This window comes from Lithobates pipiens, unplaced genomic scaffold (assembly GCF_037356315.1).
Source record: "Lithobates pipiens isolate NorthernLeopardFrog02 unplaced genomic scaffold, aLitPip1_a1.2 Scaffold_23, whole genome shotgun sequence".
Taxonomy (NCBI): domain Eukaryota; kingdom Metazoa; phylum Chordata; class Amphibia; order Anura; family Ranidae; genus Lithobates; species Lithobates pipiens.
The window spans coordinates 56,287,213-56,305,909 of NW_027507785.1; the positions used below are offsets into that span (position 1 = coordinate 56,287,213).

At 42.3% G+C, this 18,697-nt stretch overlaps 1 protein-coding gene across 6 annotated transcripts in view; it reads left to right on the top strand.

Moving 5' to 3' along the window:
* Positions 1–18,697, top strand: part of QRICH1 (glutamine rich 1) — a 78,891-nt gene that overhangs the window by 26,866 nt on the left and 33,328 nt on the right. Inside the window, exons 2-4 of one of the 6 annotated variants that reach the window (XM_077451666.1) lie at positions 2,248–2,551; positions 4,964–5,080; positions 11,587–11,712. In XM_077451666.1, the coding sequence (XP_077307792.1) occupies positions 2,264–2,551; positions 4,964–5,080; positions 11,587–11,712 (531 nt within the window). In that variant the 5' untranslated portion in view covers positions 2,248–2,263. The remainder of the gene's footprint in view (positions 1–2,247; positions 2,552–4,963; positions 5,081–11,586; positions 11,713–18,697) is intronic. The other 5 variants (XM_077451667.1, XM_077451668.1, XM_077451670.1 and 2 more) reach the window with 5 other exon arrangements.

The following is an 18,697-nucleotide window of genomic DNA, read 5'->3' on the forward strand; positions in this document are numbered from 1 at the left end:
CACAAGGAGTAGAAGTCATCTTGCTCATACTATTCTAATAGGAGTTCTTGATTCTCTGTACTGGAGCTGCATATGCTACATAAAAGATGTGCCATGCTGGGAAATACTTGGCTGTGTGCACATGTTCCTGGATCGTCTTTCTCTCCCCTCCACAGAGCGGCTTTGTGCACGAGCCTCCATTGTAGTAGCAAAGTTCCCGTATGTCACGCAGGCTCGCTCCCAGCAGCCCCAACGCTTTTGTAGGAAGGGAATTCCCTGACGGAGGGGGGAGGGTTACCAGTGAGCCGGGAGTTCAGCAGAAGGCCACTATGTCTCCAGGTCACTCCTGGATATGAAATGATGTTCCTACCAGGGTTGCCAACCGTCAGTAAATTTGGGAACAGTTTGTAAAAAAAAAAAAAAAAAATGTGATTGTTAAAACTGTCTGTAAATCTCGGGGGAGGGGGGGGGGGCTGATCATTTGTCATGCTGTTTGGAAGTTTTTACAACCTCTCCTGAACGATTCAACTTGACTGATCGTAACCCACTGCTGGCAATAATCGTGTCCTGAAATTACGAAATGCTGGTTGTACCCAAGTTGATCAGTTTTGGGTACATTCAGCCCACCCATACATAGCTGAAGCAGCCGAGATTCAAACCATCTGTAGCCGGATTTACACCCCAAAAGCTGAAAACTGGAATGTTGGTGCAAATGCAAAAAAAGATCACGGACTGTACTTGGTGTTTTTTTTTTGTTTGTTTTTTTTTTGTTTTTTTTGTTGTTTTTTTGTAGTCTTGAAAGACATCTGATCTTTTGACTGTTGGCATGCCTTTTTTATTTTTATTTATTTTTTTCCCCAATTTTAACTAGGGGTGAGACATGAAAGGTGGAAGGGAGATCTAAACTTCTTCTCAAAGGAATTTTCAGACAGTGTATTTTGGTTTTCGTTACGAAATTACATTAATTTTAGAACATAATGTTAAAAACAAGTGAGAATTTCAAACCACATTCTTTCATTCAGCGAATGTACAAAGATTTTTCGGATGAATATTCTCATCTGAAAATTGATTGGCGTGGCCAGTATATGGCTCGGTACACACCTAATGCAGCTTGCTTTTGATCTGTTTCTGCAGTGCTTTTTGCTGCGCAATTTTGCTACAATTTGCGTTTCTTTGCATTTATATATTTTTATTTTATTTTTATTTATTTTTTGGGCATATTAAAAAACACAAATTGCTGCAAAAGCTCACTACATGCTTTTCCGTAGCTTCTCCATTGAAGTATATTGAACCAAAAAAATCACTGTTTTGAGTGGGGGGGGGGGGGGGGGGGGACCCTGACCCTGACCCTGACCCTGACCCTGACCCTGACCCTGACCAAATAATCTGCGGCTGTAAAAAGCACAGATGTGAACGTGTCCCATAGGAAACTGTGTTAAATGAACTGTAGTGCGTTTCTGCAAAAAGCACCAAAAAAACACACAGGTGTAAACCAGGCCTAAGACGTTTTGTAACATAATGGGGTTAAATTTTTTTTTTTATTTCTTTATTTTTTTTTTCTCTGGCACAGTGAAAACAATAAAAATTATCTCTATCATCTCTATCTCATTTATAATATTCTCTCTATCACGATTATGGCCAAGATGAGAATCGCAATTTATTTATTTTTTTGCTTGGACTAAAAAGATCGTGATTCTCACTGCGTAAAATTGTTCACGTTATACAAAAAAAAAATGGCCTTGGAGGAGACTTGTGCGAATACAGGTAGAACACAGAATCCTTTTTTATTTTTTATCAAGCGCCGAGGGTTGCTGATTGATATGGGGCAGGGGCGACGGAGAGATCGTGTTTGAAAACTTGCCAGTCTGCCATTTTCCAAGTATGGACGGGCAGATCACAGGCTCATCTGTACGGTTGCTAGACATCATAGCCCACCCTCAGGTACCTATTGATTTCCAATGCAGCGCAGCCTTGGTAATGCATTGGAAAACCCATGGCAGCCTTGGAGCTGCTGTTTGGGTCGGTGGGGGAGGTTCAGTCTACAGCAGGGTGATTAAGTGGGGGAACCCATGCCTCCAATCCAATGAAAGCAATAGAAAGGATTGTGTTGACTGCCAGTAGTAACAGCAGTTTCAGTGCTAGAATAGTAATTGGTATCATTGGCTTTTTTTCAGAAAGCCAATACTTGTGAGATAACTTTTTTTAGTCCGTGCAAAAAAAATCTATTTGTGGGATGTTTAATTGTTGCCCATTTCCTCCTGATTTCAGGACCTATCTGTGAGCTATGAATAATTCCTTGGAAAACATCATTTCGTTTGAAGAATATGTCCGCATGAAGGCCCGGACGGTCCCGCAACACAGGATGAAAGAGTTCCTGGATTCCCTGGCTGCAAAAGGGCCGGATGCTCTGCAGGAGTTTCATCAGCCTCCGAGCACCATGGTGTATCAGCAGGGAGCCAACTGCATTTACACCGACAGCACGGAGGCGGCAGGATCACTGCTGGAACTGGCTTGTCCCGTCACCACGAGTGTCCAACAGCAGAACCAGTCCGAGCAAATCCAAGTACAGCAGGTGATTGCCAGCTCCACTTTCCATTTCTACTATTTACAGCCATTGTTAATGCGACTGATTTCAATGTGGCAATACTGAAAACTTTCTAAACCTCTGTCCAAATTTGTCATGGAGCACTGGGTCCTCTGAAATGGCTCATTTTAAAAAAAATTACATTTTACATATACTTAAGAACCTAGAACCTTAAGCCTAGTACATTCTGGCCCGTGTATGTCACAGCCAGCTTCTCTCAAAGGGTCACTTCCGAAAACAGTCTGCCGACCGGCTCCCGTTCATCACTCTCAGCTAATGGCTGAGCGCACTGACAGGAGTATCCTGGCAGTGGGGGCCTTCCCCCTGTCAGAACACAACAGCACAGCAGGGGAGATCGCTGTACAAACATTGGATTGTTAGTACAGTGGCTCCGACCTGAGCTGTCTACTACACTAGTAGTGTGCTCTAGGCTTTAGAATCTGTCACTTCCAGAGATATCCATGTCATGGTCCCTTTTTACACAGTGGTTTAGTCTACCAACCCCTTCGCCACTGTGTCTCAACACTTCTGGAAGTGTCAGAATCAAAATATTCTTCAGTACAGCAGGGAGTGGTAGCATCATGAGCTAAGTGGAAGAAGGGAGCATTCAATGTCTTCTTTGCAGATGAGACTTTGTTTTTATTTTAGAGTTGCTTTAAGCCCCTTCCACACTGGGGCGGTGCGGGCGTCGGCGGTAAAGCGCCACTATCTTTAGCGGCGACCACTAGTGAGGTGGTTTTAACCCCCGCTAGCGGCCGTAAAAGGGTTAAAGGGTATAGCCACGCTGCCCCATTGATTTCATTGGGTAGGAGCGGTGAATACACCGCTCCAAAGATGCGGCTAGCAGGACTTTTTTCACCGTCCTGCTAGCACACCGCTCCAGTGTGAAAGCCCTCCGGCTCTTACACTGGAGTGAAAGGGACCCTTTTTTTTTTCAGGCGCTATTTTTAGCGCTGTAGTGCCTGAAAACCACCCCAGTGTGAAAGGGGCCTTAAGAAATAATCCAACATTATTTACTTCCTTCCCCAAATCCCTATGCTTGCATAGATCTGGCTCTGAGACCTGTGGCATGGTTTAACATCCCTCTACTGGCTTATTGACCTGACATCTGTGCATGCGCATTTCGGCTTTTTAGAGGCTGGAAGCATTGGAACAATAAGCTGGTGAGGGATGTAAACAAAGCAAGTTCTACTGTAGGGAAGTATAGGGATTTGGGGGGGCTTCCCACAAAATTTTCCTACTAAAATGTGATTTAAAGAGGTTGTAAACCTCCCAAAAAAAAAAAAAACGCAAGACAAGGGCATAATGAGCTGGTATGCATCGCACTTGCCTTAGACTGATGCCCTGGATCGGTGCCGACACACCGCTCACGCGGCCGACAAGTTTCCCAGAGTTACTTCCATGCTTGTGGGCTGCGGCGCTGTGATTGGCCACACTCCCACAGGTGCTGCCAGTCACAGCACGGGCCCTGAAGAAATGGCACAAGCTTTTTACAGTACCTACAGATGAACCTTATTATAGGCTTACCTGTAGGTGCAATTAAAGAGGAAGACTTTACTTCCTCTTAATTTATAATCTCTCCCATGATTTCCACATTTTATTTATTTTTTGCTCGTTTATATCCCATATAGTTTGTCACACTCCCATGTTGCATTTTGCTTTAAAAAAAAAAAAGGTAAATGCAAGAAGAAAAAAAAAGACTAAAATATTGGTAACCATTAAAGCGGGGCTCCAGGCAGAAAAAATTACGTCAGCAGTCACAAATACTGTAGCTGTAGACTGTAGACTTTTAATATTGGGTAATATTAGGACACTTGCCTGTCCAGGGATCCAGCGGGGTCTTCACCTGAACCGATTTTTCAATCGGCTGTGTGCTTTAGCTGCCATCTCCACTAAGAAAACCAGAAGTGAAGCCGCGTGCCTGCGGGGGAAGTAGTGGGAGCAGGCACCTGGCCCCATGGGGGGGGGGGGGGGGAAGAGTGGGGCATATTGAGCGGAGCTTTGCCTTTTAGGTGGGGCTCTGCTTTAGAGTGATTTTGCTGGATTTAGTCACAAGATTCTCAAGTAGGAATTCAGAATTTAGTACCATAAACACAAATAATATAAAAAATAATAAAGAATAAACACTAATTCCATCAGGTTCCACCTCTGGCCATGGTGACTCATAAGCAAAAAAAAAAATGCTTTCCTAATCCCACAAAGTAGTTGGATCCTTTTCTCTGGATAAAAACATTAGACGATCTTAAAGTAGCCCAATCACTGAAATTCCATATAAGATTTAACCTGTTAATATCATTTTTCAGTGTTTGTTTTTGTTTTTTTATAATATGCCGCTTTCATTAAATTTAATTTTTGATGCACTTTCCAATTGTGTTCTGGATTTGTCACCCCGTCACACAGGCTTCTGATGGGGACTACAAGCAGCTGTTCCAACACGCGTTAACAGGCATGGTCTACTGTTACCATCAGGAAACCCACCCTGAGAATTGCCATGCAGGCATCACTGAAGTACATGAAGTATGTAGACAGGAAGTGGCTGCAGAGTATTAGTAGTACTAAGATGCAGCAAAGAATGAAAAAAGGTGTAAACAAATGTTATTTAAAGGGTAACTCCACTTTTGTGGGAAAAAAAATTGGCAAAAAAAGTTATAAGTATTAACAAGAAGATAAAAAAAATTAAGTGTATACAATTGACACTGAAGTCATGTTGCAATTGAACTTTCTTAAAAATGTCCTTTCCTTTTCATTCTGCAGTGCAGTGATTTTTCTGTATAATGTAAAATAGCCACCTGAAGGTGTTCTGTACACAGGTGGTATATGGCATTCCCTCTAGATATGTCATTTCCTGCTTGAGTGATTGGCTCATTGGTTTTTCCAGAAATCTGAGCCAAGTTATGAGTCAGATATTGGGCATCCCCTGCAACAACAATGTCATTTTCGGTGAGCTACGCCCAAAGTTAAATCATGTCTTTAAGTGATGCAGACCCTGCCATTTTCCAAATTAGAGCCCTGCATGTGCAGCAGCTCATTGATAATTATAAAACGACTCACATTTGCTTTCCTCATGGACAAATGGCTATTTCTTCAGAATAACAAAAGGTAGGAATCTGCTACAAAGGTTGTTAAAGTCCCTGCAATGTACATAGATCACCCAGAGGGGAATGTGTTTATTTTATTTTTTCTCAACAAGTGGAGTTGCGCTTTAAAAAAAAAATGGCAGTTGTTTGACACATAGGGATTGATTTACTAAAACTTGAGTGCAAAATCTGATGCAGCTGTGCATACAAGTTTAAAGTATAACTAAAGGCAAAACTTTTTTATTTTAGTTTTATTTTTAAGTTTTGGATGGAGTAGAGGGGGATTAGAACACTTGTCAGGTTTTGTTGCTGTCTTTGCCCCCTTTAGGGAGATTCACCCTCTCTATCTTTTCCTGTTTTACCATTAAAAGTGAAAGGAAAAAGAAATTCCCAAATTTTGGGTTGTCCCCAGAAAAGTAATAGAGGGAAATTCTAGCAAGGGGGACACTAGTTCTGGTGACCAGGGGGTCCCCAAGGAATTCCCTTAATTTGCAGGGATTTCCTCTCACTTCCTGTTTGGCTATGGGACAGGAAGTGAAGGGAAATCTCCACAATGGGACACAGTTAGCAAAAATAGACCTTACAGAGGTTCTAACCCTCCATTACTCTATCCAAAATGGGGGGGAGTTTTGCCTATAGTTTTACTTTAAATGCTCGTACACACTATAAAAATAATTTTTGTCCGAGTAACGATCGTATGATTTTCTGATAATGTATACACAACTTTCGACAGTCGATTCCAACCTTCTGAACCAAAGGTACAAACACTACAATATTTTATTTTTATTTTTTTTTATACAGGAACAGAACAGATTTTTGTTCACCGTGTACTGTTTTTTTTTTTTTTTCCATTTTATCGTCGGAAATAAATCTGAAGAGAGACTGCGCATGATCAGAAACCACAAAAAAAAATTTTTGTTATACGAGAATTTTCATACATTTCCTTACTCGGGTCAGACTTGCAATGAAAAAAGGAAAATCAGACGATCGTTCACCCCCATTCTCTAATAGTGTGTACCCCACTTAATTGAACAAGCTGAAGTTAGAAGCTGATTTGAATACCATGCACAGCTGCACCAGATTTTTGCACTCTCTCCGGTTTTGGTAAATCAAACCCCATAGTGCTTTTGCAAACCAAAATGTCATTTCAGTTGAGGTTTACATCTTTTTCTTTTTATAATTTTGGATAACATTGGCTGTAAGAAAATCAACAAATTTCTCTTAAGTTGCATACAAATTCAACTTAAGAACAAACCTACAAAACCTGATCTTGTTTGTAACCCGGGGACTGCCTGTATTCCATAGCTTACTATACCATAACAAACAACCTCCTTAGGAAATGGTCAAATATGTCCTCCTGGCCTTTTTTTGTTACTGTCCTTGTGATTTAAAAAAAAAAAGGTTCCCTCGCCAAATGCTTGTATTGATCTAGTATATACATATTTATTAGGTGACCTCTAAATCCTTCTGCGTAAGCAAGTGCCCACGTGACATAAAATGGTCTGGTTTGCCGCATTTAAATTATGTTGTATAACCTCACTACTCCTTCCCTTTTTTTTTTTTTTTTTTTTTTCTTTTCTCAATACCTGTTTTGCTGTGTATAGTTCACTTTACTTGTCTTTGTTTCAGTTTTATCTCTGTTTTTCATTCATTCTTATTGGCCAAATCGCTTAACTTTGTTTTTCAGTCAGAGCTCCCTTTTTTTTTTCTTACTGATGGTGAAGCCTTACCAGTTAAATGCAAGAAGGCATTTTAAGCCCAAACTGCATGAGTGACACTAGCTCACATACAGTGGGGGAAATAATTATTTGATCCCCCTGCAGGTTTTGTAAGTTTGCCCACTTGCAAAGAAATGAAGGGTCTATCATTTTTTTTATCATAGGTGTATTTTAAATGATAGAGACAGAATATCATCCAAAAATCCAGAAAAAAAAACGCACATGAAACAAATGTTATAAATTGAGTTGCAGTTCAGGGAGTAAAATAAGTATTTGATCTCCTACCAACCAATAAAAATTCTGGCTCCCACTGGCTATAGTATGTGGTACACAGATTAGTGCTGTCAATAGGGGTGCAACGGATCAAAAAACTCACGGATCGGATCGTTCCTCGGATCAGAGTCACGGATCGGATCATTTTTCGGATCCGCAAATAATTGAATCTGCAAAAACCTGTGAAAATTCCACCACCATATAGTCCCCACTGTAATATGCACAATCTCCCCCACTGTAATATTGGCAGAGTATTGGCTGGGCACGGCACGGTATTGGCTGGGCACGGCACGGTATTGGCTGGGCACGGCACGGTATTGGCTGGGCACGGCAGAGTATTGTCGTACTGCAGGGTATGGAGGGATGGCTGCTTCCATCTCAGGATCTCTCCCCTCCACTGTACAGGTTAGTACAGAGAGGGGAGAGAGGAACAAGTGTAAACAGCCTGGGTGTAGAAACATGGCCGCAGCTTCGGAGCTAGGCCGAAGCTGCGGCCTTTCCTAAGGCCGAGACCACGGAGCGCTCCGGATCGTGGCATGTGCCGATCCGAGCGGGTTGACCCGTTCGGATCACGGATCGGTGACGATTCGTTGCACCCCTAGCTGTCAATGTAAGAAGGGTCTCCTAACGACAACTCGTTATGTGTATAAAAGACACCTGTCCGCAGAATCTTTCTTGCATTCAAAGCTCACCATCGTGGGCAAGACCAAAGAGCTGTCAAATGACGTCGGGGGCATGATTGTAGACCTGCACAAGACTGGAATGGGCTACAAGACCATCAGCAATAAGCTTGGTGAGTAGACAACTGTTGGAGCGATTATTCACAAATGGAAGAAATACAAAATAACCTTCAGTCGCCCTCGGTCTGGAGCTCCATGCAACATTTTGCCTCATGGGGTGAGGATGATCATGAGAAAAGTGAGGGATCAGCCCCCCCCCCCCCCAAGAGGGCGCACGCACAGGCCAGTCTGAAGTTTTCCAAGAACATCTAAATGATTCAGAGAAGGATTGGGAGAAAGTGCTGTGGTCAGATGAGACCAAAATTGAGCTCTTTGGCATTAACTCGACTTGCCGTGTTTGGAGGAAGAAAAATGCTGACTATGACTCTAAGAACATCATCCCTACAGTCAAGCACGGAGGTGGAAACATTATGCTTTGGGGCTGTTTCTCTGCTAAAGGTACAGGCTGACTTTGCTGCATTGAGGGGCCAATGGATATGGCCATGTACAGTGGTGTGAAAAAGTGTTTGCCCCCTTCCTCATTTCCTGTTCCTTTGCATGTTTGTCACACTTAAGTGTTTCGGAACATCAAACCAATTTAAACAATAGTCAAGGACAACACAAGTAAACACAAAATGCAATTTGTAAATGAAGGTGTTTATTATTAAAGGTGAAAAAAAATCCAAACCATCATGGCCCTGTGTGAAAAAGTGATTGCCCCCTTGTTAAAACATACTATAACTGTGGTTGTCCACACCTGAGTTCAATTTCTCTAGCCACACCCAGGCCTGATTATTGCCACACCTGTTCACAATCAAGGCATCACTTAAATAGGAGCTGCTTGACACAGTAAGGTCCACCAGAAGATCCTGAAAAGCTACACATCATGCCGAGACCCAAAGAAATTCAGGAACAATTAAGAAAGAAAGTAATTGAGATCTATCAGTCTGGAAAGGGTTATAAAGCCATTTCCAAAGCTTTGGGAATCCAGCGAACCACAGTGAGAGCCATTATCCACAAATGGCGAAGACATGGAACAGTGGTGAACCTTCCCAGGAGTGGCCGGCTGCCCAAAATTACCCCAAGAGTGCAGCGACGACTCATCCAAGAGGTCACAAAAGACCCCACAACAACGTCCAAGGAACTGCAGGCCTCACTTGCCTCAGTTAAGGTCAGCGTTCATGCCTCCACCATCAGGAAAAGACTGGGCAAAAATGGCCTGCATGGCAGAGTTCCAAGGAGAAAACCACTGCTGAGCAAAAAGAACATCAAAGCTCGTCTCAATTTCTCCACAACACATCTTGATGATCCCCAAGACTTTTGGGACAACATTCTGTGGACCGATGAGACAAAAGTGGAACTCCTTGGAAGGTGTGTGTCCAAGTATATCTGGCGTAGAAGGAACACTGCATTTCATAAAAAGAACATTATACCAACAGTAAAATATGGTGGTGGTAGTGTGATGGTCTGGGGCTGTTTTGCTGCTTCAGGACCTGGAAGACTTGCCGTGATAAAAGGAACTATGAATTCTGCTGTCTACCAAGAGATCCTGAAGGAGAATGTCCGACCATCTGTTCGTGTACTCAAGCTGAAACGAACTTGGGTTCTGCAGCAGGACAATGATCCTAAACACACCAAGTCCACCACCGAATGGCTGAAGAAAAACAAAATGAAGACTTTGGAGTGGCCTAGCCAAAGTCCTGACCTGAATCCTATTGAGATGTTGTGGTATGACCTTAAAAAGGCCGTTCATGCTCGAAAACCCTCTAATGTAACTGAATTAGGACAATTCTGCAAAGATGAGTGGGCCAAAATTCCTCCAGGACGCTGTAAAAGCCTCATTGCACGTTATCGCAAACGCTTGGTTGCAGTTGTTTCTGCTAAGGGTGGCCCAACCAGTTATTAGGTTTAGGGGGCAATCACTTTTTCACACAGGGCCATGATGGTTTGGATTTTTTTTCACCTTTAATAATAAACACCTTCATTTACAAATTGCATTTTGTGTTTACTTGTGTTGTCCTTGACTATTGTTTAAATTGGTTTGATGTTCCGAAACACTTAAGTGTGACAAACATGCAAAGGAACAGGAAATGAGGAAGGGGGCAAACACTTTTTCACACCACTGTATTGTAAACTCTTGGATGAGAACCTTCTTCCCTCAGTCAGAACAGTGAAAATGGGTCGTGGATGGGTCTTCCAGCATGACGATGACCCAAAACATGCAACAAAGGAGTGGCTCGAAGCGCATTAAGGTCGTGGAGTGGCCTAGCCAGTCACCAGGCCTTAATCCTATAGGAAATTTATGGAGGGAGCTGAAACTTCGAGTTGCCAAGAAACCTTAAGGATTTTGAATTATTATTATTCACAATTTTATATAGTGCCAACAGTTTACGCAGCGCTTTACAACGTAGAGGGGAGGACAGCACAATTTGCAGTAAAATACAGAAGGGACAGGAGGGCCCTGATCGTAGAGCTTACATTCTAAAGGGAGGGGTTGGTGATACAAAAGGTAATAGATGAGGGGAATGATTTGAATAGATCTGTAAAAGAAGAGTGGACCAAAATCCCTCCTGAGATGTGTGCAAACCTGATCATCAACTACAAGAAACGTCCGACCTCTGAGCTTACCAACAAGGGTTTTTCCACCAACTAAGTCGTGTTTGTGCTTGGGGATCAAATACTTATTTTACTCGCTGAACTGCAACTCAATTTATAACCTGTGTGTGTGGTTTTTTTTGTTTTGTTTTTGTTTTGTTTTTTCTTCTAGATTTTTGATTGATGTTCTGTCTCTATCATATAAAATACACCTATGATAAAAATGATGGACCTTTCATTTCTTTGTGGGCAAACGTACAAAATCTGCAGGGGGGTCAAATCGCCATTTTCCCCACTGTATTTAGTTTTTGTAAGTGCATAGATTCCTGCGATGTAAATTGCTCAGGCCTGCTCCTCCGGTTTGGTTTGCTGTGATCTCTAGACAATTGTGTGTTGCTGCAATCATCCAAAACTGAATTTTGCAATGCTGCAATTGTGAAGGATGAATTTTAGCGAATAGTGACCTTACACACAGTCGCCCATTGAGCACAGTTTAATTGGGGGATCAGGTTGGAGGAATCGAGCGTGAAAATTTGGAAGATTGATTCCCGATATCAGAATCCTTTGTGCAGTTTGGGCTTTATTATGGCCAAAGACCTCCCAAGAGTTGTTAGTGGCTGAGTTTCCGTTGTTGATTTCAGATTCCTGAAGCACTCATCAGGCCCTGGACACTCCACCCCGCCCCTCATCTGAATCGAATCAACCTCTCCCCCGAGGGGTCGCAGGACTCTGGTATTTCAGAAGATTTGTTGGTCAGTTTCACAAGGGCAGTCTAGTGGTATTTATATTTTTCAAGTTATTAAAGCAGCTTTCCACCTGAAATGAAACGTATCCACAACACAATCCTAACTGGTGGGAACCTGGATGTTGACATAAACTAGATAAAGAAATTTTTCCATGGTGGCATCCCTGGACGAGTTCCAGGAGCTGCCAATTTTTATGTTTTGTTTTTTCATGTACATTTTTATTTATTTTTTGTCTAATGCATCTGGTCTCCAACTTTCTAAAGTGGAGTAGTCGGGTGAAAAATTATGCTTTTCACCTTTATGGCAGATGCATTTTAGGCCCCTTTCACACATGCGGACCATATGTCCGTATTTCATCCATCCGTTTTTGGATGAAATACGGACATGCATGCATCCCTATGGGACAGCGGGTGTCGGCGGATGAACATCCGCTGACACCCGGTATCATCCATCTCCGCTATGGTCTGATTCTGCAGGCAAAGGAAAATCCTATTTTTCTATCAGTCTGCAGAGCAGATCGGATGAGCACGGATAGACTGTCCGTGTTCATCCGTTTCCCCATAGAGGAGAGCGGAGATCTGACAGGGCGGTCTCTGTACAGTGTGCCGGGACCGCCCTGTCACCCGCCGGCTCAGCGGGGATCGCTCCGTTGATCAAGCGGATGTTCATGGGGTGGGTCATCATGGATCCGTCCCCTGTGAAAGGGGCCTTGGTCCAAATGCTGCCTGTGGGACCTTCCCAAATAAACATTAAACAGATATATGAACAGTGCCACTAAAAATAAGATATTTAGAAGAGAGGGGGCCACACCAGGTGTACAAAGTCCATCTAGTATTTTATTTCCTCATACAAGTCAGAAAGGCAAGCCAAAGTGTTTTTCAGTGGCAACTAAGTTGCCTAAATCAGATGCAAGAACCAATAAAGTATAATTAGAGGCAACATATTATTATTATTATTATTATTATTTTTTTAATGGGCAGCGTAAAGAGGGATTAGAACACTTATCTATTTTTATTGCTATCTCTGTCCCCTTTAGGGAAATTCAACCTCTCTATTTGTCCTGTTTACCATTATTAACAGAAAATGCCACATTTTGGGTTGTCCCCGGAAAAGTAGAAATCTTCCCATGGGGACACGAATTTGCAGGGATTTCCACTCACTTCCTGTTTGGCTATGGGACAGGAAGTGAAGGAAAATCTCCACAATGGGACACAGATGGTTAAAAAAAAAAATTGACAGGGGTTATAACCCTTTCTTGCTTTTTCTAAAATGGGGGGGGGGGGTGTCCCAAAGTTCAACTTTAATAGGTGAATCGTTAACTTTTTTTTTTAGCTGTTGGCTGTTTTACCTCATTTGAGTCCAGCACTCCTAGTTTTGTCTTTGGGACCTGTTGGGAAAACCTAAAATGCTTAATGGACACCAGCCATAACATTTGGTGTGGTGCTGTCCTTGTTTTAAATATCCTTTAATCATACAACCATGGCCAAAAGATTTGCGAATGACATAAATCTTAATTTTCACAAAGTCTGCTGCCTCCGCTTTTATGATGAAAATTTGCATATAGTCCAGAATATTATGAAGACCGATCAGATGAACTTCAATTAACGACAAAGCCCTTCTTTGTCATGAAATTGAACTTAAAGAGAAGCTGCTGTCTGCTCACATAATTTTTAATTAAAACATCTTTGCCATTCTGAAGCTTCCCTCCAACCACTTTGCATATTATTTTACATAAAATATAATACAAAAAATATATATTATATTATATATTATAATAATTCTGTACTTGCCAAATATTCAGCAAAAATCTCCCTCCACTGAGTCTGGCTGCATCCATTTTAACTGTGGGCAGCTGTAGCTGCTGCCTGTTCACTTCCTGGATTTACACACACACACACGCGCCTCTACAGCTGTCATTGGCCCTCTTATGACTCACCCCCCCCTTTCCTGGTAAACTCCAACAAGCCTGAGAGGTAGAACCATGAATGATGTGATAAATCTAGGCTTTTTACCAGACGAACAGGAAGTGGGCTGTATAAGGCATTTACTGGCAGAAAAAAATATTTTACTATCCACTTTAATCCCCCCCAAAAAAAAAACATTTCCACTGCATTTCAGCCTGGCCACAAAAGGACCATCTGACATGCCGGTGATTCTCTCGTTAACACAGGTCTCGGTGTTGACGAGGACAGGGCTGGAAATCTCACTGTAATGCTGAATGAGTTAGAATAACAGACTGGAAGCTTTAAAAGGAGGGTGGTTCTTGAAAAATCATTGTTCTTCCTCTGTTAACCATGGTTACCTGCATGGAAATGCGTGCATTACTTTGCACAAAAAGGGATTCCCCAGTAAGGATATTGCTGCTACTAAGATTGCACCTAAATCAACCATTTATCGGATCATCAAGAACTTCAAGGAGAAGGGGTTCAATTGTTGTGAAGAAGGCTTCAGGGCACCCAAGAAAGTCCAGCAAGCTCCAGGACTGTCGGTTGATTCAGCTGCAGGATTGGGGGCACCACCAGTGCAGAGCTTGCTCAGGAATGGCAGCAGGCAGGTGTGAGTACATCGGCACACACAGTGAGAAGACTTTTGGAGAATGGCCTGGTGTCAAGAAGGGCAGCAAAGAAGCCACTTCTATCAAGGAAAAACATCAGAGACAGACAGACTGATATGCTGCGAAAGGTACAGGGATTGGACTGCTGAGGACCTGGTAAAGTAGTTCTCTGAATCCCCTTCCTGATTGGGACATCCGGGTAAAAAAAAAAATTCCGGAGAAGGAAAAGGTGAGCACTACCATCAGTCCTGTGTCATACCAACAGTAAAGCATTCTAAAACAATTCATGCCATGAATAAAGAGTGATACAAAAACAACCTCCAAGAGCAACTTCTTCCAACCATCCAAGAGCAGTTTGAGGAGCAATGCCTTCTTCAGCATGATGGAGCACCTTGCCATAAGGCAAAAGTGATAACTGAGTGGAACAAAACATCCAAATTTTGGGTCCATAGCCAAGAAACTCCCCAGATCTTAATCCCATTGAGAACTTGTGGTCAGTCCTCAAGAGGCGGGTGAACAAAAAACCCCATGAATTCTGACAAACTCCAAACATTGATTTATGCAAGAATGGAGGGCTGCCATCAATGGCTGTGGCCCAGAAGTGGATTGACGGCATGCCAGGGCGAGTTGCAGAGGTCTTGAAAATGGATCAACACTGCAGACATTGACTCTTTCAATAAACATCATAATTGTCAGTAAAAGCCTTTGACACTTCTGAAATGCTTGTAATTTATAATTCAGTATACCATGGTAACATCTGACAAAAAGATCTAAAAACAGTAAAGCAGCAGACTTCGTAGAGAAAAAAAAATGTCATTCTCAAAACTTTTGGCCGCGGCTGTATACGCAGAGCCACATCTAGATGCTCAAGATCTCCCTATCCAAAGATGATGCACCTCCTAAGATTTGAAATCCAATGCCTCTTACCCCTACCCCTAGAATCTTTTAAAAAAATGGTAGAGAACTCCCTTTATGAAATTTTCAGAGACCGTTAATTGCACTTGACATGTATAAGTGTGAACGGGGGCTGCGGGAATGACGGTTCTTACTATTCTAATGTAGCCACACGGCTGTGTCCCAGTTGAGTGGGACTGCCTGCACAGGGATGCAAGTACCACCTTTGCATCCCTATGCGGGTAAGCACCGCCCTCGCATGGACAGACAGGTATCGGCAAAACGCTGGCGCTTCTCTCCTGTCCCCAAATGCAATATTATGCAAATGTTGCCACACACAAGGGGTCTTAATCTTTACAATTTGGCCTACTTGTTAGGTGAAATGTGTCAGAGTAGGAGCATCCTGGTAGGGTTTTATCTTAACCATCTGGAACAGTTTTTGGAGTGGAGCTACATTTTTCTTTATGGCTGCCCGTTAGCTGCTTTGTCCCTGACAATGTAAAACCATATAGTCTTAAAACGGACCCTATGGCAAGTGAATTTTTTTTTTTTTTTTTTTAAAGGTTTATAAGACAAGCAATTGCATTTACAACTTAGATTGAGGTCTATATAGTACTGATGCCACAGAAAGCCATTTAAAGTTTTCTAATTGCGCTCCTTTTTTATTGTCCTCTGTCCATTGTATTATCTATATGATTTGCTCACTCTTCACTTTCATTAAGTAAATTGCTGTGTATTGATTATGTCAGTTAGCTCTGTGATTTTGCTGTGGTGTTTTTTGATTTTATTTTTTTTACTCCTCATTTTGGTCCCTTTTTCTAACACTGTGTTAAAGGCCAACATGACTAATCTAATCCTATAATTACGTACAGATGGATTTGATTTCTTGTTTCATTATTTCCCATCCCTGGTGGCCTCCTTCTCTTTGGTGATGGTTAGTTTTGGCTTCAGTTATTTGATCTACTTCAGCTAAACCTCACACAACCCCTTTTGTAGCTTTGACTTTTCTTTTAAGCTCCACCTGTTATTTATTTTTCTTCTATAATTACTATGGTGAGAACAATTTTTTTTTTTTTTTTTTAATTGGGTATTCACCATCAGCAGTTTTGTGCAATATACACACAGACTGAATTTTTAGTGGTGAGTATGTAAGTTTTATATGGCCATTTTCTATGCCTATCCGGTATAGGCAGCTTAAAGTGTAAGTTCACCTTTACAGAAAAATCTGTAAGGTGGACTTGCACAGGACACCCCACCGCCCCCAGTCCTGCCGACCTGCAGTGTGGTGATCTCCCGTTCTGAGCCCCGGTATAGCCGCCTCAGGGGTCCAGCTTAGAAATCCTCTTGGCATTCACTCCTCCTCCTTCTTCCCTGCTGAGAGGACGGGCTACGTGGGTTCTGATTCGTTGGCGCCGACGAGTTAAAACATTTTCCTGAATGTCCCTCCTGACTGGGTTTGTATTTAGGATTTCTAAGCCCCGGAGCTGAAGCAGCTATAGCAGGGCTCAGAACGGGAAATTGTCGCACTGCAGGTCAGCGTGACACGGGGGGGGGTGGGGGTTGAGGTGGTCTTGTGTAAGTTCACCTTACAGATTTTTCTGTAAAGGTAAACGCCCTTTAAGCTGGCCATAGACTGTTTGCAGAACCGGCCAGCATTTGAACTGTCTTTGGCAGGCTAAAGTACCCAAGTTGATCGATTCAACTTGGGTACAACCAGCCTGTTGAATTTTACATGTGATTATCGCTAGCAGCTGTTATAGCCCTAGCACTAATCGCTGCTTCCCCACACTGTGAACAAAGTGGCTTTATGCTGGGGTGGGGGGGAATACCCTGTCACCACTGTCTGTTTTGATGGGGGAATCGAGCAAATCCATTTCCTGCAGCCCATGGTTGCAGGAAATAAATTTGTTCCATCTATGGCTGGTCTAAACATTTTTATTACATAAATCTTTAAGCAATTTAAGTTGCCACTAGAAATATTGCTTAATTGGAATTTTATTTTATTTTTTTTGTCCACTGAAAATATTTCACATTTTCATTTATATTTATTTAAATGTATGAAGAGTTGGAAGTTCTGACCAGTGTTTTGTCGACAAATATTTTCATCAATTTTCATCAGTGGCATATTTTCAGTGATGAAAACCTAAACAAAAATGATCCTACATCACTGTCAATTAACAAACTATGACAAAAAAATGAATTCCATTTTTATCAGTGACAGGAAATGTAAAGGAGGGATGTTTTGCCCATGTGAACTTCCGGTTTTCTCTGAGTTCCACCTGTAAAGCCGATGAGTGCTTCCCCTCCCAGCAAGCAAGGCAGTGACAGTAGCGTGCTTAGCACAGTGCTACATTACAAGCCTACTCATACCATCTAGAGCACTGTGCAATGCATTATAGGCCTCCTCAGACCACCATCCAGAGCACTGTGCAAGGCATTACAGGCCCCCTCAGAGCACTGTGCAATGCATTATAGGCCTCCTCAGACCATCTAGAGCACTGTGCAAGGCATTACAGGCCCCCTCAGAGCACTGTGCAATGCATTGCAGGCCTCCTCAGACCGTCAAGAGCATATAGTTTGTTCAAATCTTAATAACATGACATTAGATTTTTTTTATTTTTTTTTATTTTCTCTTTTTCTGCAGAATGTAAGTTTGGAAATTCTAAATAAATGTTTAATGCATTGCAATTGAACTAAACCCATTCGATTTTAGTCAACTAAAATGTAATGGAAATTTTAGTCGATTTAAACAAGTACCAAAAAAGCGACTAAAACTAAATGGACATTTGATGCCAAAACTAACACTGCCTCTGACGGTTTTTTTTTTTTTTTTTTTTTTTTATATTGCTCTGTAAATTGTTGTAAAGATTTTTTTTGTAGTGGTGACCACTTTCAAGAGAGGAATTGGGGGAAATCTTGCCAACAGGAAAGCCTCCCAAATCTAAGGCTGGCCGTAGACTATGCAAATTTCTTTCCTGGGGCCATGGGTTGCAGGAAAGAAATTTGCACAATTCCTCCATCAGCACAGACAGCGCTGACAGGGGAATCCCTCCAGTGCTGTCTTGTTTCTGTGTGTTCTGTATTATTAAAGTGGTTCTAAACAGCCCAGACCCCCTCCTCCCCTTTTTTTTGGGGGGGTTCCCATCGGCACTCTAGGCTCCTCCTCTTCTATGTGCATCACCCTAGAAAGCCGTTTGCTACTATGGGGGCGCATGTGCAGGCCGCCTCCTCAGCCAAGCCAACAACCACCCCCTGTAACCCTCCTCCATAAGATTTGACTAACAGCAGCAGTAGCCAGTGGCTCCCACTGTTGCTTCTCTGTCCTGTGAATGCATAGAGAGAAGAGAGGAGAGAGCCGATAGAGACAAGCACAGTGCTGGATCGAGTGAGGACTTATGGGGGGTGAGGAGACCATACAGCTTCTGGGAAATTTGTTACCTTAATGCGGGGAATGAATTAAGGTAAAAAATATCTTGGCTTTACAACCATTTTAATTTCTAACAATGTTATCAAGAAGTGTGTCAGAACTAGAGGGAACCCCTTTACTAGGTTATGGAG